At 34.7% G+C, this 27,549-nt stretch overlaps 1 protein-coding gene and 1 long non-coding RNA gene across 9 annotated transcripts in view; one reads left to right on the top strand and one right to left on the bottom strand.

Annotated features, from left to right (window-relative positions):
- The window catches only part of LOC111507475 (peptidoglycan-recognition protein SC2), a 203,167-nt gene that overhangs the window by 33,349 nt on the left and 142,269 nt on the right, over positions 1-27,549 (top strand). Inside the window, exons 1-2 of one of the 8 annotated variants that reach the window (XM_074186719.1) lie at positions 23,754-24,351; positions 24,408-24,549. The exons of the other annotated variants lie outside the window; for them this stretch is intronic. Of the exons in view, the coding sequence (XP_074042820.1) occupies positions 24,280-24,351; positions 24,408-24,549 (214 nt within the window). The 5' untranslated portion in view covers positions 23,754-24,279. Of the gene's footprint in view, positions 1-23,753; positions 24,352-24,407; positions 24,550-27,549 lie in introns of those variants that run through there. 8 annotated transcript variants of the gene reach the window in all.
- LOC141487580 (uncharacterized) lies at positions 20,011-21,375 on the bottom strand. Its single transcript, XR_012468452.1, has 3 exons — positions 20,722-21,375; positions 20,564-20,656; positions 20,011-20,262 (listed from the first exon to the last, which is right to left on the bottom strand). It is a non-coding gene; the product is annotated as an uncharacterized lncRNA (long non-coding RNA).

Below are 27,549 nucleotides of genomic sequence, written 5' to 3'. Positions count from 1 at the left end.
CTTATGATTACACTTTTATTCGAGTTCTCGCTTAAGTGACCCCCATTACCCTCTTTTACCCTACATTCATCTGATCACATAAAATTGTCAAATTGCAGCACTGGCATGTCTGCATTGCCGGAGGTGGTGGGGGGTTCAACCTAAGTTCCTTCGAAGTTGATGCTTCTCCATCATTCTCGATTGATTAGCCTCCATAATTCACCAACGTACGGGAATCGCGCTGATGGCGACGCAGGTTGTCACTACGTGTGAAATTTTCCCACATTCATTGCACATATACATTTTGTATGAAATTATATGAACCAAAAGATTATGAGGAGAATGCGAACTGAGTGAAAGATTCACCCTGCACTTTCAATAAAAGTACATTCCCCCACCACTCCACTTCGAGTCAATGAAAATGACAGAGACGAATCTCAAACCACATGTTCAATGTTATATGACATGCACATATCTCAAGGTCGTGGGACGCCCTTCAAGGTCTAACTTCAAAGTCACGTATCAGGGATATTCTGGATTCACGAGGTCAAATTTCATGTTTACGATCACATAGCATACAAATAGCTCGAGGATGATCTTAGGGTCAAAGCAAAAGTCTAATGTCATGTGTCGAGGACATAATGGATAAGATCAAGATCATATTATGTGACATCATTCAAGGTCTAACCTCAAGGTCACGTATCGAGCAAGGTTGAATCAACCGAATATTCAATGTTAAACTGAACGGTAGATCAAAATCGTGAAGTATCTTTCAAGGTCAGACATACCGTGGGCAGACCCAAATCTCCACGTCAACACCCATGTGCAAGGTCATACCTTCTGACACGTGAATCAAGGTCATATGACGTCATTCAAGGTTATAAAATGTTACTGGAATTTTTTCTCAACATCAAACCGTTATTTCAACACATCGACACGTGTTTCGATCACCAAGTGATTATCTTCAAGAGGAAGATCAAACTGTTTGGTCTTCCTCAATATCATTTTTGAAGGTTTCAGGCCTGGTCTATCACCTGACTGAGATATATTATTGATATTGATTGTGAGGAATATTCGGTTGCTTGGTTTCAGGGAAACCAGTGTGTATTGTGTATTCAAATTTATAAATTGGGTGGTCAAAAAAACGAAACAGGAACTGCATGAACTCTTCTGTTAATTGCAATTCCGTTACTATCATCCCTCAAAGTGAAAATCAACCTAAATTATTTTTACGGCATAAGAGATATTGTAGAAGTCATTTCAAAGCTATTAAAATAATCTTCACAGCAAATAATACGCCTAACAGTTTTGTAAAACAATATATTTGGAAATTGGACTTTGTTCAGCAGCTTACTCACTACGTTGATTGAATTTTTAAACTAATTTTGTCGAGTATCCCCAAAAAGAAGTCAAGGTCCCAACGCTCCGGTGAGCGTTGAGGCTATTCATGCTGTCTCTTTCTCCAGATTTAGTATCGCGAAAAAGGATCGTCAACGTATCAAAAAACGAATAACATTCAATTCAGAGAATTGCTGTCCTGATGAAAAATTGAATGAACCATATTGGTGTACAGACTGAAAAATCGATTATAATATATTCGAGTTATGTTCAACTGAAGCTGAAAAATCTCACAATTTCTCACAATTATTGACATTCTATACTCAATTCATGATTAAGGTATTTTTCCAATAAACGAGTTTCCTCCTTGTGAATTCTGTGTCGATCATAATCTCAAACCTATCGAAATATGAATAGAATGGGTCTTCAACTTCAGGTCCAATTTCCGTTCTGTCTGATAACACTAAATTAATAGCATTTTTGAAACCAGGTTCCACTCACACGATATCACAAAATTATTTTCTATTTAAAGAATAGTTCTGTTCATGCAGCGAAGTGCTTATAAAAGGAAACCCGTTGCTGGCTAAATTGAATCTACATGCTATTCTTGCCCGATAGTTTATATTGGTCAAAAAGGAAGGGCCGCCATCCAAAGAATGAAAGAACATAACAGTCGTTTTTTTGAATGTGAAAACCAATTACACCTTCATTGATGATATACATGTGGAAAAGGAAGATTCGAAAATCAATCTTTTAGAATGCTCAAAAATAAGTAGATTTAACTATTAACTCGATGACCAACCAGAATTCAATGATTCTTCTTCGTTAAGTGTCGAAATTGGTACTTGGTGATATAATGCAGGTACCCAGGTATATTTTTATCTATTACATATTCATCTAATTGGGTTTGTTAATAGAATGTTGAGTTGGTAAGTCATTAAGTAGATAGAAACAGTCATAATTTGGATTAGTATTATACATAGAAGCATGTACTAGTGTATATATATTACAATGTAGGTTTTCACGGATGGTAGAAAATGATGTGTTGTTTTTCCGGGTGTTCATCCGTTGTGTACTATTCGATAGTCGACGTTTCGCCATCATCTCAGATGGCATTATCAAGACGAGTTACTGCTTCGCTTCGAGAGGTGTAACTGATGTTAGGTTCTTCTTGTGGTGTTTTTATATGGTTTCGCTTGCGTAAGTTGTATGGATTTGTTACCTGTTTCTCCACCTGAGGGTTGCTGATGGCTTTTGGCGGTTCTCCTACCTGTTTTTCTACCTGAGGGTTGTTAATGGCTTCTGGCGGTTCTCCTACCTGCGATGGTTCATTATCAATTTGTGATTGTCTTTGGTGGTTGTTTTTAATTATTGTTTTCCAAATCCTTGGGATGTTTAGTGAGTCATCCCTTTTGTTGATGAGGCCTTGCTTTTCGATTTCGATAGCTTCCTTGATTTGTCGAATTCTTGGGTTTTGCACCTGTGCTATCTGTTTTGTGGACTCAAAATTAATATTGTGACCTGTTTGTAGATGGTGTTGAAAGAGGGCAGAGGAGGTTTGTTTTGTTCTTATCGAGTTTTTGTGCTCCTGGGTTCTGGCAGATATACGTCTGTTGGTCTGACCGATATATTGTTGTCCACAGTCCTCGCATGTGATGCTATATACTCCTTGGTTTTCTAGGGAGATTCTCTCTTTCGGTCTGGGCAGCCAACTGGATATCGTTTTGTGTGGTTTGTAGGTTGTCCGAATGTTTTTACGTCTTAGTATTCTCCCGATTTTGTCGGTCACACCTTTGATATAAGGTAGTGTCACAGATTGTCTGTCGTGTGGAGAGTCTTCTCTTGATCTAGGGGATGTTTTTTTGGTTCTTCTTTGTCTGTCGATGGCCTTTTGAATGATCTTTGGTCCGTAACCATTTTGTCGCAGAGCCGTTGTTGTCTCCCCCAATTCTGTTGCCCTATTTGTTGGTTCTGTTAGGCGGAAACTGCGGGATATTAACGTGTTGGCTACGGATTGTAGCTGGCTACGGTGGTGGTGTGATGCTGCTTGTAGGTAGCGGTTGGTGTGTGTGGGTTTTCGCAACCGCTACCTACAAGCAGCATCACACCACCACCCTACCCAGCTACAATCCGTAGCCAACACGTTAATATCCCGCAGTTTCCGCCTAACAGAACCAACAAACAGGGCAACAGAATTGAGGGAGACAACAAAGGCTCTGCGATAAAATGGCTGCGGACTAAAGATCATTCAAAAGGCCATCGACAGACAAAGAAGAACCAAAAAAACATCCACTAGATCGACAGAAGACTCTCCACACGACAGACAATCTGTGACACTACCTTATGTCAAAGGTGTGACCGACAAAATCGGGAGAATACTAAGACGTAAAAACATCCGGACAACCTACAAACCGCACAAAACGATATCCAGTTGGCTGCCCAGACCGAAAGAGAGAATTTCCCTAGAAAACCAAGGAGTATATAGCATCACATGCGAGGACTGTGGTCAACAATATATCGGTCAGACCAACAGACGTATATCTGCCAGAACCCAGGAGCACAAAAACTCGATAAGAACAAAACAAACCTCCTCTGCCCTCTTTCAACACCATCTACAAACAGGTCACAAGATTAATTTTGAGTCCGCAAAACAGATAACACAGGTGCAAAACCCAAGAATTCGACAAATCAGGGAAGCTATCGAAATCGAAAAGCAAGGCCTCATCAACAAAAGGGATGACTCACTAAACATCCCAAGGATTTGGAAAACAATAATTAAAAACAACCACCAAAGACAACCACAAATTGATAATGAACCATCGCAGGTAGGAGAACCGCCAGAAGCCATTAAAACCCTCAGGTAGAAAAACATATATATACATATATAATAAATAATATATAAATATATATATATATATATATATATATATATATATATATATATATATATATATATATATATATATATAAATTAACAATGATTTTTAATAATTTGGAAAATAAAAGGCGGAGTTCATTTTCTCTAATGAAGCAATCGCTCACTCCATCAGGAAAATGTTCTTCCACTCAACCCTAGAACGTGTGTCTTACATCAAAAAGGTAGTAGGTTCTGATTGATAATTTAAATATTAACACATATACTTATATTGAGTTTCAAGAGAATACAGGATAGCATGTTGAGATCAAATTGTCATTGGTTTTTAAGTTGGATATTTTTATACTTTGACTTAAAACTTTCAATACTGTGATTTTGCAAGGATTCCGGAACGGAGTTCCGCAACTTATAAATTTGGTAAGTGAACGAACGTCTGAACATTTCAGTTTTAAATACTGGTGGAGACAACAAACCTCTGAATCTCAAATTTAAGTTGTGTACGTCCGTTCTGAATGTTATTTTTCTATAGAGGTATATGGGAGTTTTTGTTAAAATAATTTTGTGATATAATGAATTTGCATGATGAACTCTTGTATGTTCCATATTCAACCATCTGTTTTCAGCCAATTTGTGTGATATTATTTGATACTTTTTGATGCCATATATCAATCTTAAGCAGGAATTCTGTATTTTCTGAATTTTATTTATGTAGACAGTAGTCAAATTTGGGCCATACAATGAGTCCGCAAAATTAAAATTTGACAAAACTAAGGTTTCACATAATGTTATTTTAACACTCAGAGAAAAAAACTGCCGGTTCCCATAAATCAATTTTAGTGAGCTATATGCGCGTTGAATGAGCTTATTAATATGTTTTTCAAATCTTAAATCTGAATCTGAGATGACTCCTGAATTTTTGGCTTCCTTAACTATAGTTAACGGATCATTTTTAATTTTAATGTTTACAGGCAGCATTTTAGCACGATTATAAGCAGAACCAAACAACAACAATTTAGATTTAGAACAGTTATTCAACAAACAGTGTTCATAAGCTGAATCAGTGAAGGTTACTAATTTCTGATTTATAGTTTCACAAGCATTATCTACTAGTGAGGGAGGAAAACTGTAATAGATTTGGGTGTCATCTGCATATACGTGAATCTTACATAGCTTCAGAGATTTGATCAAATTGAGAGTGTATATAGAAAAAAGCAACGGGCCCAGGATAGAACCCTGAGGCACCCCTGATTTCAATGCCAAATATTCAGATTGAACTGTATCGATTTTTATCGATTACTTAAATAATTTTGTAAAAGAAGGGTGGCCATATCAGAAAAACCTATATAACCCATAGTATCAAAAGCTCTGCTGAAGTCTAGAAGAACTAAAATTGTACATTGACCTTCATCTATGGAAGTAATTATATCATCAACAACATTAAGTACTATATCCTAAGAATCACAATCGCAGTCATTATTTCAATAACTAAATTATGCGTGTCATGTGAAAATAAGACTTTCTGATGAGGGCAAAACACCATTTTGTATTATCAGGAAAACTTTTATTCATGTTATTAGAACAAACATTTCAATTCGAATTTTAAAACTAATCTAATATGAAGGATGAATTTAATGATTTTTATCAAGTTTGTTAATATCAGGTTCGAACTTACCTAAAAACAGCCTTAAGTCACCGCGTTCGGTAATCTGCAACCGATTTCTCTTTTTACTTAGTAACGTTGCCACAGCACTAAATCCACGTTCACACAAATAAGATGTTGGGAATGCTATCAAAAATTGATGAACGATGGACGACAATCCAGGGTACAATTGCGGGTTTGGCTTTTGTAGCCAAAATTCTTGGTATCCATTTTTGAATTTTATTTTTATTTCCTCGTTCGTTATCAGTTCTATGAGTTCTTCTTTCAGCTGGGTTGACTCTGCTATGTTGACATTTGAAAAAAAATCCAACACCCAGTCCTGTATTTCCAATTTTAAGATGTCCTGGAATCGTTATGCGAACTCACTGTGGAGGTTCTCCAAATGTTGGCAGTGAACAAGCAAGTCGTTGTTGTTGAAGGATACTGCTGACGAATTGAGGGCATTGCGAAACTCACGTATGCCGATATTATTTTTGTACAAGAATAATTTGGCTACAAAAGCAGCAATGACATTTTTTGTTTTAATCAAATTCAAGTAGTCACCTTGAAGTTGGAGATTGACCTCATTGAATAATTTATACAGGTCTGTCAAGCACGTAATATAATTCTTTGAAGTGATGAGGTTGTCGTGCAATTCTTTGTCTTTGTTTTCCAAGAACTCTATTACATAGTCAAATAGATTGCAAAATCTAGTCAGACAGTTACCTTTTGATAATCAATACACTTTTGTGTGAAATAGCAATCGGTTGAAATTTTCATCATTAGCAACACAAAGTTGATTGAATAATCTGTCATTGAAAGAGCTGTTTCGAATTTTATTAACTGCTTTGATGATCTATCTCTGTATCTGTAGAGTAGGGAGGGTGAGTGTAAGCCCACGCACTTAGGCCACATGTGACCCATTGTACATCCTCCCGAGGAGTTGTCCTCCTAGGTCATCGTCCATCCTGTCCTTTCCAAGAAGGTGGACAGGTCGCTGGGAGACATCTCCTTTATATCGGCAGGTGTAGGCCAAGACTCGCCGAACACACATTCTCTTATTGACGATAACTCCGGGCACTCGCACAAGACATGCCTGACAGTCTCATCTTCCTGTTCATACATCCTGCATAGAGGTGTGTCCACTAGCCCCATTTTATGTAGGTGTTTCCTTTGCTGACAGTGGCCAGTCAGAAATCCTACTGTAAGGCGTAGATTTTTCCTGGTCATCGCCAGATATTTCTTCGGCGCCAGCTTCCCAGGGTCGCCCAAGGTGATCCTGGCAAGATTACATCCTTTGATTTTATCCCATCTCTTTAAAGATTGAGCATGGGTGTAACATTTGACTAGTTCCGCAATTGTCGAAGTCATCAGGCCGTGGGTGCCGCTTGGTCCTAAAATTCTTAGTCCAGCAGCTTCCTTGGCTAAAGAGTCGGCAATGCGATTACGCTTTGATGATATATTGCAGTAATTGAGATCTTCATCATCAGCAACACAAAGTTGGTGGAATAATCTGTCATTGAAAGAGCTGTTTCGAATTTTATTGATTGCTTTGATGATATATTGCAGTAATTGAGAGAGGCGCTCACTCAAATTTTTCGCAACCAAATGTTGGCTATGAATGACGCAATGTACAGCGAGCACATCTGGAACTTTATTTTTTAAGTACGCTACGAAGCCTTTGTGACATGCTGTCATAGCCGGAGCGCCATCTGTATCAGCTGATATAATATTCTTCAGTGGAATGTCTTTCTCATCACAAAATTTTTCCAGTGTATATATGGTTTCTCCTTTTGTATCCGTCTATAAATTTCAGGTACATAGTAGTTCTTGATATATTTTCCATTTTTCAATAATCCTCACGTATGACAACAAGAATGCTTCATTGGTCGGTAAAGTGGACTCATCTAAGTGAATTGAAATTTTAGAAGTCTTCAGATGATTGCACAATGACTCTTCAATGTTATCCTCCATCTCATCAATTCGTCTTTGCACGAAACTATTGCTCAAAGGAATTTTTCAGATAATATCTGCCACTACTTTATGGAGCACAGTAGTTATTAGTTCTTTAATAGCCGGTAAAATTAAAATCTATCCTATAGCGAGGTTTACCTGTTTGAGCAATTAGCAAGGATATATTGTAGGAAGCGCGGAGTCAGTCGTCGACTTGCTTAGAAGCCGCTGAAAAAAGTTTTGACACATTTGGCTGAGCTGAGTGTTTCTTTTCCAATTCTTAACAATAAGTTACACTTTTGTCTTTATTATTCAAATGATCTTGTAGACTTGAGGGTTTCATCGCTTCATTCGAAAATGTTTTTTTGACAAAGAAGGCACATAGGCGAAGATGGATTTGTGGGATTTTCAATTAATCCATATTTTAAATATTCCGCGCTTTACTGCCGTACCCTCTTTTTTACTTCCGACATAATTTTGTCTTAAAAAATGCTGGGTTTGATTTTACCTGATATTTTCGTAACTTATGTATATTTTATATTATAAATGTAAGTTACAATGACCAATAGAAAAATATTTTACCATATATTACAACTGCAAAGATGTATATTAGTGGCGTACTCATGCATATTATAGGTTCGTTCCAACCTTGAGTCACCAACAGATTTCCAACAGTTTGTAAATCGTTGTCAACGCGCATGTCTGGTAGATATTTGTTTCTGATTAATTTGAAATTTCTGATTGGAACAGCTGACAGCTGATAGTTCAACTGAAGTTTGGCATGGAATTTCAACATAACCTTTAAAAATAAATCTAATCAATTGTATTTCTGGGGAGTAGTAGTAGTAGACTTTAGGAATCCTAATATACAATATATAGTTATGCATATATGAATAATTTATAGACGTATATAATTTTACAATGCGTCATGTATTACAATTTGATATATTCTAATGATAACTTTTTGAATACTTTTAAGGAATTTACATGTTTTATTTCATCAGGTAACTTATTGAAACTATCAAGACCTTTAAAGAACAATGAATTCATTTCACTCTTGTTCGGGATCTATAAAATGTATTACATGTTCTTGTGTTATATGAATGAATGTCACAATTTCGAACTAAATATCTGCTAAGATATTTTGAAAATAAAAATCATGCTCAAATACTACATTCTTTTATGTACCGGCTGCCAGTGTAGAGTATTCAACATATATTCAATAGGGGTATACTGGTTGCATCTCAAAATGATTCTCATACCTCGATTTTGTAGTTTCTGCAACTGTCCCATTTGATTTTGATTGAATAGATACATCAGTGTGGCACAGTAGTCAAAGTGTGGCCTCATTATGCAGTTTTACATGTTAGTCTAGCAAAGGTTGATAAAGATTTTGAAATTCTAGAGAAAAAATACTTTTTCTTGCATATCTTTCTAATGGAATATTCGGCATGCTTATTCAAATTCAATTTATGGTCTATAATGAATCCTAGGAACTTAATTTCATTTATAATTGTGAGTTGATTATTGATTAAGTCGTTAGTATCAATCTTTCTTTGATTCGAATTTGTTGTAACCATCATTGCCTCAGATTTATTGATATTCAATTTGAGTTTATTCACTTGTAGATATAATTCAATGATCTTTAAAGATATATTGATATTTTGTACAGCTTCTTTTAAATCACAGTTTTCCGTATATACAAGGGTATCATCAGCAAATAAGAGTAAAAGAAGGTTGCAATATTTTATATCTCTATTCCATTTACTAATCAACATGGAACTGGGAGGTAAAAGTAGGTCACCGCAATAATTAATTTGTGTAATTAAAGATGTTCATATTTTAGGTTCACTTAAAGAATTCCTAATTTTTCCTGCGCCAGCAAATACGTAATTTATTTTATTACAATTTTTGCAGGTTATGTTGTTTGCAAGTTGCATGAACATACAACAGAAACAGTAATACGGAATACGCATGCGTCAGATTAATGGTTGGAAGATAATCCTCAAACCATTCTGATAGATTTCGAACAGGTTTGAATCTTGGATGGAACAGAAAACTGATAGTTTACTTATGGTTGGAAACTCACGTTGGAACGCAATCACATTACTGCGCACAATCCTGACTGTCAGAAACTGTATCTGACGCTGGTTGGAACGAACCTTATGACGATTACAATTTTCACAACTTTTTGAATCGTTATATTTCGAAAACGGCGGTGGCTCGTAGGGAAAAAGTATTGATACATTTTTTTTTAGGTCATAGCATGATCTACAATTTTTGTTTGGAATATTTACATGATAAAACTTACCGTTTTGCTGAAAATCGCGAAAAACTAATTTTTTTAGCTTTGACCTTGAATTGAATTTTTTCCATTCAGGGAAAGATGACAAATTTTCAAATTTTATTTTTGATCATATTTTAAACAATCTTACTGATTTTCAGCTTGGTGGGAATTCAGGTAGCTGTACTCTTATTTTTGGTTTAATTTTACCGGACTATTATCATAGCTATTTGCTTGAATTTCTGTAAATTTCATCATATCTTCAGAATGCAATTCACAAATGTTCGATATTTATTCATCAGATAGTTAAGTTGCCAAGAAACCACAGAAAAGACATTATATTTCAGAGGTAAGTGAAATATCGTATGAAAATATTGAACTGTACCATAATTGAATATTACTGGTCGATACATGATGGAAATTCATATTTAAAAACTAATTAATATAGTTTATTGTATGATTTTTCACTATAAAGGGTTTTATAAAAATCGTATTAATTAGTTTTTCAAAATGTACCGGTGACACACTTTTCGAAAACAACTAATAATTGAATGAGCCATTGAGAAATAAGTATCACTTTCAAAATTAATTTGACACCTTCATTTTGCCAAACAAATGAAAAGTTCGATTTGTTAAATCTGTTTCTGTTCTGTTCTTCCATTAACCAGCTGTCGCACCCCTACGAACGACAACCCTCAGAAGTCAAAACTTGTGCGAGCTAAGGATTAACAAGGTCTTACCTCGTAACGTGTTATTCCTAACGCATATCAATAATAATGGTCCTAATGAATGAATTGAATAGAACTGACCGATACCTGATGGAAATCCATATGAAAAAACTAATTAATACAGTTTATTGTATGATTTTCACTATAAAGGGTTTTACAAAAACCGCGACACGTGTTTCGCTATACAATAGCTTTCTCAAGCATAAACAGTTATTTCGTCCTTATAAATCTCGTATAATCAAGTTCTTCATTTTTGGTGCTATCATTGTTTAAATGATTTCGATATGAAAGTGTGAGAATACTAAACCCTCAATCAGTTTATAACATGTAGTCTACATTTTTATTATAGCACAAACTGTTTGATAAGATAACATTTTTTACCAGATATTTTACAGGAAGTACAGCGCTTTCTATAAATCGTTTCAAAAGTGACATTCTTGGAAAAAGTTTGAGGCAATATATTTATCAATACCAGCATATTTTGTTTTATATACATAGTGTGTTCCTTTCGACCATGAAAAAATAAACCAGATGACGATTCACTTGCGAAATTTATTTATTCATCAGGAATTTCAGTAGAATGTAACAGACGAAGCTTCACAAGATATATTGTTAGCAATTGTTCTGATGAAACTGATAGTATGTGTTCCAAGAATATTTTCTTTTTTAACGGATGCTTCAATTTTTCTAGTGAATTATATGTTCCATTCATGAAATTTTAGTTTAGAACATCTAATTTCATACCAAGAAAAATGTATACAAAAGTCAGTCGATGCGCTTGTGACAAAAAAATTTCAGTTTTGTAATGGTTTATATTGAAGGAATGATGTAGAGTGTACATCAGGAGTCGGCAAGTTGTTTTATTTGAGGCCCGGTAACTGTGGTGAAATTTTGACGAGGTCCAGAAAAAAACAACTGATAAAAGTTGTTGTACTATGTATTATTTTGATTTCAAATCAAATTCTGAATTATAAAACACAAGACCTAAAATAAATGTGAGAAATTACACTGACGGTCTTGATCCAGTTTTTTATAATTTGGTTCTCGAGCGGAACACCAAAGTCAAATTATGTCTTCAAGGTGGGCGTCCGTTAATCTCAAACGATATTTGTTTTTCAAAAAATAATTCTTTGAGAAAGATGTTTCACATACATCTTGTCGAGCCAAACATAGTGGCTAAATTTATAGCTAGTTTCTTGCAATTTTCATATTTTCTGGAACATGTTTGATCCAAAAGTCTTCAATGGATACCGTTTTATATATGTGCAAAGACACATCTGCAAATCAATTATCTCTATCTGAGGTGATGCCTTTGGCAGCCACATCTGTCCATTCTGCCGCTACATCAACTTCAAATGATGATTTGAGAAACGGAGATAGCTTTTTATATCAAAGAATTGTCGAAATATGAATACATTCTTGTTTTCAATTCTTTTTCAAAGATATCCAGCTTGCGACATAAAGCGGATACGTTTTGTATCAGATTACCTACATATTAATTTTGCATTTCCTTGTGATTATGTGTTGAGCGCATTTGAATATTTCAAAATATCTTTTTTGTGCTTTCTGGCTCCCTCCCTATCTAAATTTTGCAAGAAGCAGGTTACTTCTTCTTTTATCAGCCAGAAACTTTCAATAACTTGCTAACGAATATTTTGTCGTGTTGCAGTAAGTCAGAATACGCTGTTAGAAAGAAAATCCTTGAAATGTCGGTGCTGAAGAGCAGAATAAGATCTCATAAAATCAATCAACTCGACCAAGCTTTCCATCATTTCTTTCAGTGTAGTACTAAGTTTTCCACAAAGGGCTGCCTGTTGAATTATGCACTAATACGATAATAGCCCCTGAGTTTTTATCCCTGATTCTCTTTACTACACCTTTTTCTTTGCCAATCATTGCTGCTGCTGCCGTCAGTTGAAAGCGACACCATTTTTTCTCAACTAATGTTAGATTCAGTAATAAATTCATCAATGATCTTGACAAAACTTTCTCCTCGAGTGTAAACTTTCAACGGCAATATTGCTAACAACTCTTCCCTGAAAATATGATACTCAATATCAAGAAATCTTACGAAAATTGACATTTGTTCATCATCAACAATGTCACATGATGTCACGCCTTGTATTTATCGTTGACTAATTAAGTCAATTTGTAAACGATTCCTCGTTGTTCCACAACTTGGCGTGAGGGTGGCTGCTAGGGATTAGGCCGCCAGCTTTTAAACAGTGAAGAAGGGCGTGGGTAAGATGGAGGGTAGAGCGCCACCCGCTTTATCAACCCTGGAGCTTATGCAGCATACACAACAAAAACGGGAAATTTACTCTAAACGGTAACCAATTGAATCAAACTCGAATCCAGTTAACATATTTATAATTCCTTTCTCCAACATCTACACCTTTCTCAGTTGGTTTTAAAATTCTCAACAAATCCCCCGATTTATCTGTCAGTTCATAAATTTTACCAACCGTTTTTATAGGACTCCCCCTACAATACTGGCAGGAAGCCTTGAGCTCCTGAGGCCACAAAATGTCAAATGTGAGAAGATATTACTTATCTAATTGTAAACAATACCAAAATGTTCATAAGATATAAATTATATTACACCTATAGCACAAATATTTCAATTCTAAGGGGACTGTAATGAACCCAGGCTCCCCAAGGAAGGAATTGAGGATGTCTCTTCAATACTTGAGACGTTGCTGTTCTGAAGTTATACCTTTCCTTAGATATAGCTATATCGCCAGCTTACAGTAGGTTGATGGAATGAATCATAGGCATAAAAGCATATACCCTACACTAATATTTGTTTCCTTTTTGGGGAGGTTTGAGAAACATAAATCTTTGTTGAGATAATTAATCAAGCATCAAAAATCTAGTCACTGATAAGTTCTTTGTCCCTATCTTGATAGCCAAGCTCATCTGTGTGTCTCTCCCTCGAGGTGGCTTGAAGAACTAAAATGGTCTTAGAGTTCCAAACTTAGATCTGCAGTGTTCTGTCGGTACAACAATTGTGATCGACTCAACAGCTCGGCTCATGCAAGGGTATTTAGTCTTACAGCAATACTAAAACGAGGAAATGGTATCAAGATATTAGATACCCGCTTAACAGCGGGTAACTAATTACTACTGCTACTACTGTATTAAGCATTCATGCAAGGATATCTAGCCTCACAGCAATACTAACACGAGGAAATGGTATTCAGATAAAAGAAGCCCTAAAATGAAACAATTCATATTAGATGGAAACGGTTCACTGGAAGTGATGTCCAGGACGATACGTCTGGACAGAATGATCAGGCTCATTCTCTGAATATATGAGTTGTCTCGTTGTTGAATACCAACTCACCTTCTGGTGTCGTGTGACCTATAGGTTTACTTTTGCCCCAAGAAGCCAAGATTCAAATCAGTAAAATTCTGTGCTGCATAAGAAATTGAATCCAACAAGTGAGTTGAATGTTTTACCAGCATCCAAATGCTAAGAATAAAACAATTTCCTATTCTTATAAAATATGATATTACTTTGTTAATCCCAAAAATCGAGAAGTTTGGACATAAATTCCAAAATTAGTAAAATGGCTACCAAAAGTACCACAAAAAATTTTGAATCCCGGCAGCAAGACATTCATGGAACCAAAATCGTAAATTCACCGTTCCCTCAGAGCACATAATCCTTATGGGCTTCGAATATGTGTTCGAATATAATTAATGCGTTCGAATATATCCTTGTATAGTTGTTTATCAGTGAATGAGAACTAAACGAATGACGAGGTATTAAAATATCTCAAAACCTCCATGGAAGTATTCATTTCAGATTTAGATAGTCGTCGACCTCAAAACAGAACAAATGACAAAATGAAACCGTAACAATGATTCATCAAGTGCTATGACATACCAAGATGCCTTTTACAGAAGTTCAAGAAGAGTGTTTTTAATATCAACAGCAAAAACTTCCGTTTTTCGTGTATTACTTCTCACTGATAATGGAATACTTCGAAACGCAACGACATTTTTTTTGTTCAAAAAGTGCCGTGAGTTACGTGGTCATAGTTCCCACGACACGGCCATTCACACGGAGATTCAGCTGAGTAAGAGATATTCCAGGAATCCCTTATCTCGACATGCAGTTAGCATCCAGTTAACATTATATTAATTATCATTCTGTTTGTAGCTCTCGTAAGAGACAGTTGTCTCTAGTTTGTAAAATAAATTCTTTTTAAAAAGTTATTTTCTCGTTCCAATCATTTAATTCGTGACTACTTCTAACATACATTTTTTCACCATCTCAGAATCAGAATATTGTTTCTGCTGTTTATTAAGCGTCCAGAACACAGGTAGCGCTGCATCTGTGGATTTTTATTGCTCGCTTATGCAACGAACTATACTAAAACCAATAATGATTGAGAGTAGAAGTAAGCCCAGTTGACAGCAAATCGGGGGCGTGCTCATTAATTTTTGAGAGGGTTAAGAATGAAAGAAAAATTTTTAGTACAATTAGTTAAAATATTCATACACATTTTTTATTTATTTCATTAAAACTTTGCAATATCGTAATTTACCTAATCGTTGTAGTCATTAGGTGGGCCTTATGAAAACGGAGTAATAATCGTGGTAATTATAGTAGGTACCAAATAAATTTAACAATATTAATAAAAAACAAATATATATATATATATATATATATATATATATATATATATATATATATATAACTTTTTTTCACTATTGGGTTGCAGCAATTGATAAGTGAACTCTTTATAACTATTCTCAAGCTTTCGAGTAACTTAAACTCATCGTCAGGGGTACTAGAAAATACAAATTACAAATTGATAAAGGAATATAATATAAATGTAAATGTACAAATTTTCGTCTAATCTTCAACCTCAGATTCGTCACTGTTGCTACCGCTATCATCAAAGTGAATTATGATTGGTTCAATATTGTGTTCAATACGGTTGTCTACGTCCCACATTTTTTGCTCCTCTTTTAAAACATGCTGCATGCATTTCTTTCAGTCTTCTGCAGAAACAGTTCGAATAGCTTCTTGTAGGTGATGTTGCACGTCCAATAATTTAAATGTTCTGTTTTCTCGTGCCACATATCCTTTTACTTGCGCCCAGATTAATTCTATTGGGTTTAATTCGCAGTGGTATGGTGGTAACCTTAAAACTGTAATTCCACGACTTGAACGCCATTTCATCCACTGCGAATTTTTTATATTTTTCTATGTGTAATTTTGTTAGCTGAAGTAGTTCTGCCTTTAAACTATCTTTGTTATATTGGATGTTCTTATTAATTAACCATTCTTGAATTGCTGCTTTTTTCCATGATTGTTTCGGTAATGGTTCTAAATGTCGACTATGGTATGGGGCATTGTCCATGACGATGACAGACCCAGGTTCCACAAGTTGAATGATGCCTTCAAACCATTTTTCAAACACCTCCGCATTCATCTCTTCATGATAGTCGCCTGTTTTCTTAGATTTAAATATTGATTCACCATTTGGTAAAAATCCACTGTCGCTTCCTATATGCGTAACTATCAGACGACTACCTTTTCCAGATGGCTGTTTTAACCCAACTGACAAACCTTCAATAAAGGCTTGTCGTGCACTTGTTATATTACCATCCTGCCATACTTTTTTGACCGTATGTCCTTGGTTAACCCATGTCTCGTCCATGAAGTACAATTTTTTTTGAGCTTCCGAAATTCGTCAATTTTTCTTAGATAGTTTCTTCTCCATGTTATTATTTCTTGACGTTCAATGAGAATGCTTTTCCTGTCAACTTTTCCGTAGGTAAATTTCATTTCGTGTACAAGTTTCCTAAAAGTTTCTTTACCCATTTTTGGGACCAATTCATGATCGCTAAGTGCCTCCAGAACTATTTGTAGTGTGGGCAGCTCATTTCTGAAAAAGAAACTGTGAATAGTTCTGCGTATACTGGTTTTGGCTTCTTCATCAACTGTGATTTTTTTTTCGTCCGCTACTAGTTTTTGGCGTTTGTACGTCCCCATGAATTTCTGCTTCTCTTAGTATTTTGTAAATCGATGATTTTGGTACACCGGTATAATCAGAGCACATATCAACTAATTTATCTTTTGTAATTGTGGAACTTAATGATGTAGAAATGCCCGGTTGGTTATTCGGAGGTACACACTTAGAATTACAGCACATATGCACAAAGTCATTTTTTGGTGGCTGATGATCTCTTTCAAGACAGTGAAATACTCGCAGTACAATTTGTTTTTCTCTTACTGACCGAGACTCCGACCGTTTTACCTTTTTCGACGTGGAAGGCCCGACCATGTCTCCCATTTTTTGAGTAGTTTGAGAACGGTGTAGAAATATAATTATGTAACGCTTAAACACTTATTAGCACTATTATTTTCACCAATTGTTATCACAACACGTCGATTGCTGACTAACTTAACTGTAAAACGTACAATTCACGCTGTATAATTCACAAAACAATGATACGCTCATGGCTGCAAGTACATTAGTGAGGACTGCAACGATGAGATGGAAGTTACGGTAAAGTGACAAAGACAGAAATATCGTTGCGTACAGCGTTGCCAATAGTTGTAATAAATATCTAACACTATACAGAAAATAATGAATTTTAACTGATCAGTAATCAGGAAATGTATAAGTATTACTCATTATAAGCTCATTACTGATTTTTGGTCATAAATAATACCTTTTAATCGTACTAGTATTGTGTATTATCTATAATTTTCCACAACCTACTACTCTACTGCTTACTATATTTTGATTCTGCTATAAACTGGTAACGTAAAATTTAGATATGACAACGGGCTTTACTCTCAATCATTATTGGTTTTACTATAGTAAGTTTGTGCTTTTTTTTGTGAGAATGCATGAAGTTTTTCTTTACTTACTGCCTTACTGCCAAGCGGAAAGTTTTTGTGAAATTGCTGATGAGTTGTTTCCTAGTGTGGCTTCAAATTACTACTCTTAACAATAGCGACGGTTTTATTGCATAGAAGGCACATTGAAACCGCTTGAGGCCTATTAGGCAACGTAAAACAATATTGTTCATTCCATTCTACCAGAAATTTCCTATTTTCACTGTTCACTTCACGCTTTTTAGAATCCATATTAGCATAGGTACGAAAGTATTATGAAAACGTGAAAAGTCACGAAACAAATGAATGGTTGCTCCGCGGTTTGCGCTTCAACTGACAGTCTGCTTCCCCCGCCAACACGCCCGCACCCCCGATTTTGATACTAACTCGCGCTTGTTTCAACAAAACAAAATAATGGCAAGTGCGCACAAACAAACATACACACAGTTTTATCTTCCTCTTGAAGATGATTACTTGGTGATCGAAACACGTGTCGAGGTGTAAAAATAACGATTTGGTGTTGGGAAAAAACTCTAGTAATATTCATACACACAGGGTAGATAGGAAACTAATAAAACCATATCAGTTTTAGGTAATTGTAAAACAGGTTGACTAGGCAACTTGAAATAAAATAAGTACATACTTAGTTGAATTCTATGCGAATTAAAAAAATTACTTCAACTAATAAAGGTATAGTATACCTTATCTACGTATTAATTTTTATACTTGGTATATAACACATTACAATATTTGGCGGTCTGATGTTCGACTTTTGGCGTTCCGTAAACGAACCGCGGTCCGCCTGTTGCCGACCGTTGGTCTACATCAGTGTTAACCAACCTTTTTTCTTGACGTACCACTTTACAAGTCAAAATTATTTTGTGTACCACTTAGTCTCATGGAGGTAATTATGGATGGAATATGTACAATATTTATTATTTTGCTAACCTAACTAACCTATTTTCCAACGATGAGTATGAAAAATAAAATTATGTGTAGTGTTATGATACTTTATCAATTCATAAATATAAAAAAATTATACTGTAAGAAAAATAAAACAAAAATATAACGCAATAATTCAATGAGAAGGCTGAGCTTGATGATTAGAAGCCAACTTGGCAATGTCTGGCTTAATTTTGCTCAATCTTAAACGGAGATCATTTTTCACACTAATAAGTCTATTCCGATACTTGTTTTTCAGGTACACAAGTAGGAAGTTGTGAATGGAAATATAAACTTTTCTGCTTTGTCAGCTATTTATGCGTAGTCCGCACGTCTTTTGAAAACTTTTGCTGTAGTTTTGAGTCACAATTTACTTTATAAAACTGTTCCTTTTCTGTCGCAGTAAAGTTTTCTGGTGCCATTTCTAAATCAGCAAACGGGTTTTGGATCCAGGAATATTTACTGAAGTCTTCAGGAAAATATATGTTGTAGCTTTGAATCACGTACCAAGACAGTGTGTTTTGATGTCATATCAGAAGTGCAGGACTCAGTTTGAGGTCATTCTCTTCGACGAAATTCTCGAGCGTTGGAAACGATACCTTTTTCAGTTCTGCTTCTGTTGCTGCTTGATTCAGTTTCTTTTTCATAACACTTACTTCATCATGATTCCGAGAAGGTGTGTTATAATATCCTTGCAGGGTTTGCTTGAGCTTATTAAGCTTTGCAAATATCTCTGTCAAATACCCCACATAGCAATAGATATTCCAGGTATATTTCATGAATATACATTTAAGGATATTGTATTATGCTATGAATATGCCATGGATATATATATCTTCTGGAGAATATTCCCTGGAAGTGCTCCTGGCGAACCTTTGATATATTTTAAGAATATTCCTTGGGAATATTCTTGGAATATCTTATAATATTCTTAGAATATCTAAGGTATATTCTATTAAGAATGTTCCAGGAATATAACCCCAGGAATATTCATAAAATATTCAGGATATTCTTAGTTTATTGTAGGAATATACAAAAGAGAAACACCATAGAATATTCTTTAAATATATTTTATGAACATTCTAGGAATATTTGGAATATTCCAAGAATGTGACGAGTAACCGCTATTAGGCATGTATATATTGCATTTTGATACAAAATTCACACAAGTAATAAAACGCATAATATTCATAAACAAATATATTTTAAAAACAATATACACTGAAATATTTGACGTTTCAACCAATATTAAAAATCAAAAAATCTAATTCAAAATATTTATTCACTGAATAAAATATTCCTGAATACTGTCATATTACAAATATTAGAAATGTATTCAAATTAGGATGTTCCTACTCTCAAACAAATGTATACTAAAAAATATACTAAAACAACAACTCTGTGAATTCATCAGCACTAATTAAAAAATAATAAATATATCATTTTATTGAAAAAGAAAAAGTGTATTACATCAAGAAATAGGTTAGGTTAGGTTTCTCACTTAAAAAAATAAACCCACAAATGAAGTATTCAAAATGAGTGGTATGATGGGTTCTTCAATGAATTTCACTTACTTAAAGTTATCCAAACTTTGCTCACCAGAATAGTTTTCCTTATATTTGTCCAACAATGCATCAGCCAGTGTTTCAATAGTAATACCTGGAACAAAATGTACATTACCGTTCATTATCACTATTTGAAAGTGGCACAATAAAACTGGAATAAAAATCAAATAGATATTTTTCGCATAGGTTGCTCATGAACATTTACAACATTTTATTACTTGGAGAGCAACTTTCATTGTCTTGTTAAAAAGTACTCATTACGTTTTCAGTTCCTTGGCGCACCTGCCTGTACTAGGTACCACTCTGTTTCCTTTTGGGCAAATTGATACTATCTTGAAAACGAGTGATAAAAATTATGAAAACAAATGATACAAAAGAATGTGTCATTAACTTACTTTTCTCTATTGAAGATACACAACTGAAATCACTCTAGTTCAAACATGTACTTAGTCAAACCAACAAATCCCACACACCAACTCTCCTCGAACCTAAAATGAGGTATAGTAGGTCAATCACCATGACTTTATTATCGATACTATTGCATTTTACTTACTTTTCTTGAAGACTGAATATATGCAACTCTCCTGTTTGAAGATCCAAAATCAAACTATTCGCTGTACTGCAAATTGGACAACCCCAAATTATAAATGGTACACTGAACGTGACAGAATTATACTTTGATAATAACACCAACACACCATGCATTACACACACGAACCTGCCACGTCAACCGCCATGTTGAATCAAATGTCGAATTTAACGCAAATGTACCATGCATTAAGGGACAGCCGCTTTCACAGAGCTTATTCGACTGTCGCGCGCTACACTTCAATTGACCAATGAGAAACGTTTACTCCAATTCTTCACTTCCCCATTTCTCTGTTTCCAGAATTTTTCGCTTTGTAATTAAATAATTTCAAATACAAAAAGACAAATAGGATGAGAATTACCCAATTTATTGATGCAATTGGTTCATTTATTGGCCCATTCAAATTTTTTTGTCGTTTCCAACAGTTACTGTTGGAGCAATTCATCCAGAATCTTCGCGTTGAGTTCAAAAACTGGTTAACACTATCAGGGTTATATACATTAGGTTATGCATTCGATTAAGATCTTCAAATATTTTTGTTTTTAATAATATTGAATTATTTGAATACGTTATTATAAGATAATTCAAAATTCCATTGTATAGAATATTCCAAAATATACCGTGGGGATATATTCTAAGGATATACCATATGGTATATTCGATCGACAATATTCTTAGAATATTCAAGGGAAAATAAAACATTTATAGACATTCTATGCACATTCTTTCGGGAATAATCCTGCCATATTCATTCAAGCATATTCTATGAACATTCTAAAGGCATGTACATATTCCAAGAATATTCTATGAATATTTGGAATATATACGTTCGTTTTATGATATACAGGGAATATTCCATGAATATCTAGTGCTGTGTGGGACGCCAACGAGCATAACCACAGTTCATCTGCAAAGCCGTTTTTTAAATTCAAAGTTTTTGTCAGACAAAAATACGAAAACTTTATGGCGCATCTCAAACAAACGTGTCAATACTTTCCCTCTTGACAACTATCTGACCTCTGTGTGAGGAACAACTGTCTGTGCAAACCACCCATATCATCACATAATATCGCAAACAAACGGGATTGTAAAATTCACTGTTTCTACAGCTTGGCTCAAAACCTTCTTCAAACTGTCAGGGCAATTTTTGCTTACCAACGTTTTTCGATGCAAAGAACAGTGCGTGAATATTGCTTGGGCAGCCACTTGTTTGACTCTAGCTACAACTCCAGCATGACCCTCCACTCTCGTATCTTTTTGAGCGATACGAGGCTTCAACGTTTAAAGATGAAAATGAGCTCATTATAGTTTTGCTCCCTTTGAGCTCATTGGTGCAGAAATAACTCCGCAAAAACCTTGTAGATCCTAGAAACACTTTCTTACCACCTCTACATATAGAGTTATGCCTCATGAAACAGTTTGTAAAGGCATTACCTAAAGATGGACCTTGTTTCAAGTATTTCTGTCAGAAATTTCCAAACCTTTCAGAGGCTAAACATAAAGAAGGCGTTTTTGTAGGACCCGATATTCGGAAAATGATGTTCGACGTAAACTTCGAAACCACAATGACCATATATAAGGAAGAAGCATGGGTATCATTCAAGCGAGTTGTTACAAAATTCTTAGGAAATGCAAAAGACCCAGAATATCGTACTATTGTAGCTAACATGTTAAAGAATTTCCAGAAACTAGGATGTTTGATGAGCCTTAAAGTCCCCTTCTTGAACAGTCAACTTGATCACTTCGCGGAAAATTTGGGAGATGTTAGTGAGAAGCAGGGATTTGGATTCAGCACACAAAAATCTATAAAAATCACCTAGTGAAGTGAACAAAGTTTTCAAACACATTTTTTTTGTTGGTCTGTGTTTTGGATTCAATTTCACGAGAAAATTTCTTGCGAATTTGGAGAGAGTGGTTAATGAAAAGGTATACCATCGGTTGTTTGGAGTGAGAGTTCATAGTTCATAGTTATCATGCCATATTTTGTTATTTCCAGACTTTCGAAAGCATTCACCAGACTTTCGAAAGCATTCGAAAGTCATGTATCGATCCTAACAATTTTAGACAGTTTTGAGGACGCGTTGAGCGACACTAGATTTGCTGCGTGTTGTTTAATACGAGTTGTAATGATTTCCTTAGTCTGACCTCAGTCTGAACTTAGTCCTCACAGATTATATCATATATTCTCGACTTTTCATTTTTCAACAGCTTATCTTTTGGGTTTTCTAACAGTTGGTAGAGAGAGTAAGACGATTGAAGGCTACTTTCACGCTCAACTTCAAAAAAATAAGATCAAAACCATTAGTGTATCTTTGTTCATACGGAAGGATAATGAACCTTGAATCTACATATTTTTGAAAAGACGAGTATTCACGAAAACTCCTGAATTTATGTTTCCTGAATAACTTACCTACGATATTTGAAGAATACTCGTTGCTATGAGCTTTATCACAGATGAAAATTTCCTCGAAATCGTATCTTTCTTTACTCAAGGGGACCGTAACAAGTCTATGGACAGGAAAGTTTAGACCTGATATATTGTGTCATGGACAATGGTATTTGATATCAGAAATATATCTAAATATACTCGTATTTTTTCCATTGATAAGAGTTGAAACAAAGTCCTACACCTTAGATTTCTTCTTTGTTCACTGCCAGTCTCCAAGCATAGCCCACTGACTAATAAGAAAGTTTTTTTTTCCTTATTCAGATGAATCAGGCAAATTTCGGATATGCAGTTGGTTAGTACCTCGTCCACTAGATGGAGTGACATTTTGTTGTTCGCTCCAACCTAGGAAGAGGAATGAAATACTCTGAAAGAATTCCGATTTTCAATTATGGAATATTATTGACTTTAGGTCGGTGATGGCCACTATCTTGCACTGACGACTGGCTAATGAGCCCGAAACCGGTCTGCAAGTGTGCCCGTTCCAAAATAAAGGTCGACTCTTTCAGCTGTATTGCCAATTGCATATGCATGAATTGTTTTATGAAGATTCCTGCACTGACGCCTGTCGGACATAATCCAACGTCCTTCGTGGTATTAGCCAGGGGAGTAGTTGTTTTCTGATAGGCGTCAGTCCATTCAACCTACTGTGTAGGTATATCTGAGACTGACAAACTTAATTTCTTTAGATCACTAATATTGTTCGAGAGTGAAAGTGTGTTGAATATAAAAAAATACCCATTTCAGAGATGAAACTCAGTTTACTACGCCTGAAGACGCCAATTTGGTTGGTAAAACGGAGGAAGAGTGTTGGAGTTCTTGTTTTCGGGAGCAGTGCCTTTTTGGGATCAGTGCCTTTTTGGGATATATTCTGTGCCAAAGGTTCCTTTCATCTTTTATTTCAAAGAGTGGAATTGAACATTTTTTGACTGTAAAAGATACACCCATTGTCAAAATATTCATGAATGATTGTCGTAAGATGATAACTTGGTAAATAAAATGATATTGTTTGAAAGCTACAGGAAGTTTTTCAAATGTTGTGATAATGATCTCCCGTCAGATTATAAATATAACAAATGGATCTCTGCCTAACTTCCTTCTTAATACGCATAGTGGGTGTGGGTAACAGGAGAGGGACGTCAAAACAAGTAACGAATATAGACTCTGTTTATCTTTATGAGATGTGTAATATCCATATTTTTAGTTGAATTCTGCCTACTCAATTCGGGAACATGATTGTGAAAAGATAAAAATGAAACGTATGAAACTGATAAGAGTGAATTCGCGTCATCGTAAAAATAACAAAAATAATGACAGGATGGATCCAAATTCTTGGAACAATAAAGGTGAGTTCTACGTTCTGTTCATTTAGCTATACTAGTAAAATACTTATTGTAAAAATAATGAACAAATGAAAAAAAATCCTTTTGGTGTTATACAAACTTGCCTACAATTCATAAAGATACACATACAGAGTGTTGAGTTATTGTGTGAATTAATTAAAAATTCAGTTCTTATGTAAAATGCATAGCAATCGACAAAACAACCATTTTACTACCGATAAGAGACACATTTTGCCAGTGATTTATATTCAACTAGCAGACGCGTTGCTGTGGCTGAGGTTTTTCTTATATTACATTGTAGTAGACTTATTAAGAGGAGAACATCAGTCACGGGGACCACCATGCTTTTTTACATAGATGCCATTTGTAAAAAAAAATATGGCGACATCCATGACAGATTTTCTACAATCGTAACCCCTTAGTACAATGAAATTATTATTTACGAACGAAGACGGAAACGTTAAAGCTGGTATAAAAATCCACTGGATTGGGATTTGAAGGGAAAGGCCTTTGAACACGATTGATTAAGATTTTCGTACAGTTGATATTAAGCGAAAATCAATACAAAAGAATAAAGTTCAAAATTAATTATCATTTCTATTCAATTTTGTAACAAATTAGTATATTGCAAAGTTGTTAGTAAATAACATGTGACACTTAAACTTATGAATGAGGTAGGCATGTCAGATAGTCTTAAATTTTTAACAATAACATTCATTATTTTGAATTATAAATACTTCTAATTTCAATTTGATTTAGCACTAATCGGTGCACAATATTTTTGGATAATCTGTCTTTAGCTAACACAAATAGATTCGACGGTTTCCCTACAAGTGAAAATGCAACATATAGTTGCCCATGAGAAAAACATCGATTTTCCAAATCTAAACCACAAATGAACATTGTTTGGCCTTGGGACATGGCAAAAGCTAAACGAATTGGAAACTGTAGCCTTCTAAAGGGTGTGGTAGAATCTGACGGTATCATTGAAATACTTGGCAACAGGACCACTTTTCCTCTAAACTTCCCAATTAAATGGTTGCTTCAAGAATATTTCCGGTGATTATAGCACATTCAAATGAGAAGTGCAAAATAATTTTTAATAGAGGTTAAATAAAAGTAATGAAAAAAAAATTGTACGATTATTGGGAAAGTTTGGGGAGCTTTGTACCATTTTCTCATAGATATATTAATTAACTTTTATGACTATGTGATAATACTCACATGTATATATTTTCATTAAGGAGTTTTGAACAATGAAGCACAAATTATGCAGGAATAATTTCACTGTATTTTTTACTCTTAATTTACACTTCATTCTAAGTAACACGTGGCTGGCTATGCTAATACCAAAAATTAAAAAGGTAAAAACAATTGGATTTCACGGTATTTCGTTCAGTAGAAAATAATTGAATAGAACTGGTACTTTGATGAGCCATCACGAATGACAGCGTTGTCAAGAACTATTACACTATTCGAATCCAAATATGGAATCAATGTGTTTTCAAATCATTCCTCAAAAATATTAGCTTCCATGTTCTTGTCATAGTCAACATTGCAGTCTTCAATTTTTTTTCCACATAATTTCAAAGAATTCGGAACCCATCCTTTACTTCCTCCGCAATGCACAATGATTAGTCGTGATCCTTTGTTTGCAGGCATGTTAGGCCTACACATTCTCGAAGCATCAGTCCACCCTTTCGTAACTGTGTCGTGAAAGTCATACCAAGTTGCGTCCAAATAGAAAATTTTCTATGATTCCTGTCTATATTTAGTTATTTGTTCTAAGTATTTGTTACGCAATTCCACTATTCTTCTGCTTTCCATAACTGCTTGACGTTGTGGCTGGAAGTATTCAAGTTCTTCCTTATGATTTCAATTGTAGGAATCTCATTGCTTCTGTAACAGTCGTATATTGTTTTTTTGATGATTTTATTTGATGAACGTCTGAAGGTTTTGGTAATCCCATATCACATCGCGTCTTGCGTTCATAAGCTTTGTTTTTGATTATTTTACGTACATTTGTTTGAAGGTGGTTGACAATGTTTCGTGGTGTATTTCATCAATTCAGACTTCCATTGTCTGATATAATATAAATTGATTTGAAAACCCCGAAAAAATAGTTGAAGAATTAATAAGATTAACCGAAATAACCATTTTATTATACAAAAAACTGAAATTTCAAAGAAATAACATACAAGCAACAACCAAACAAGAAAAAAAGTAATGTGACCAGGTTATGTGACATAACTTCGTTTGGAATTTTTTAATTTTTATTTTTCATTTCTTGTTAATAATAATTTTAATTTTTATTTTTCAGCTTTTATTAATATTTCAATTTTTTATTTGTTTGGTTGTTGCTTAAATGTTATTTCTTTGTAATTTCAGTTTTTTGTTTGATAAAATTGTTATTTCGGTTAATCTTATTGATTTTTTAATTGTTTTTTTCAGGGTTTTCAAATCAATTTATATTATATTAGACAATGGAAGTCCGAACTGATGAAATACATTATACGTACAGTTGAGAAAGGAATTTCGTTCAAATCTGATGTTGCTTGTAATATTTTTTCCTTCGAAACCAAACTTGAGATGTAGATTCTTATATACATTGAAACATACTCTCTGTGTTTCAATATTCAAATGCATCCGAATCTTATTCACTGGTATCTCGTTTTTGCATTGTTCACCAGCGCTATTGGAATCACTACATAGGAAAAAGTCTGCGTTGTTATCACACTCGTAATTACTATTAGTACTTGTTCAAAGCGCCACATTTTAAATAGATAAGAAAAATTTTAAATAATAACTGCACCAGTATCAAATTTCAACACTCAAATCGTGATCAGTTCCTGAAGTGAACTCTCTTCAGTCCACGTGGACTAGTTCGTAGCGGCCTTATTTCTCTGTATTGGTTTATTCGGCCTTTGAGATGCCGATAACTTTAACTATTCACAATAAAGATTACTTCGACTATACCTAGTAACACCGAAAATATTCTTTTTG

Source organism: Leptinotarsa decemlineata, unplaced genomic scaffold (assembly GCF_025532065.1).
Source record: "Leptinotarsa decemlineata unplaced genomic scaffold, Ldec_3_MD MMD2_P_RNA_scaffold_4, whole genome shotgun sequence".
In the NCBI taxonomy this organism is placed as follows: Eukaryota; Metazoa; Arthropoda; class Insecta; order Coleoptera; family Chrysomelidae; genus Leptinotarsa; species Leptinotarsa decemlineata.
The sequence above is the reverse complement of the archived record's forward strand: the minus strand, read 5'-3'. Positions and strand labels throughout refer to the sequence as shown.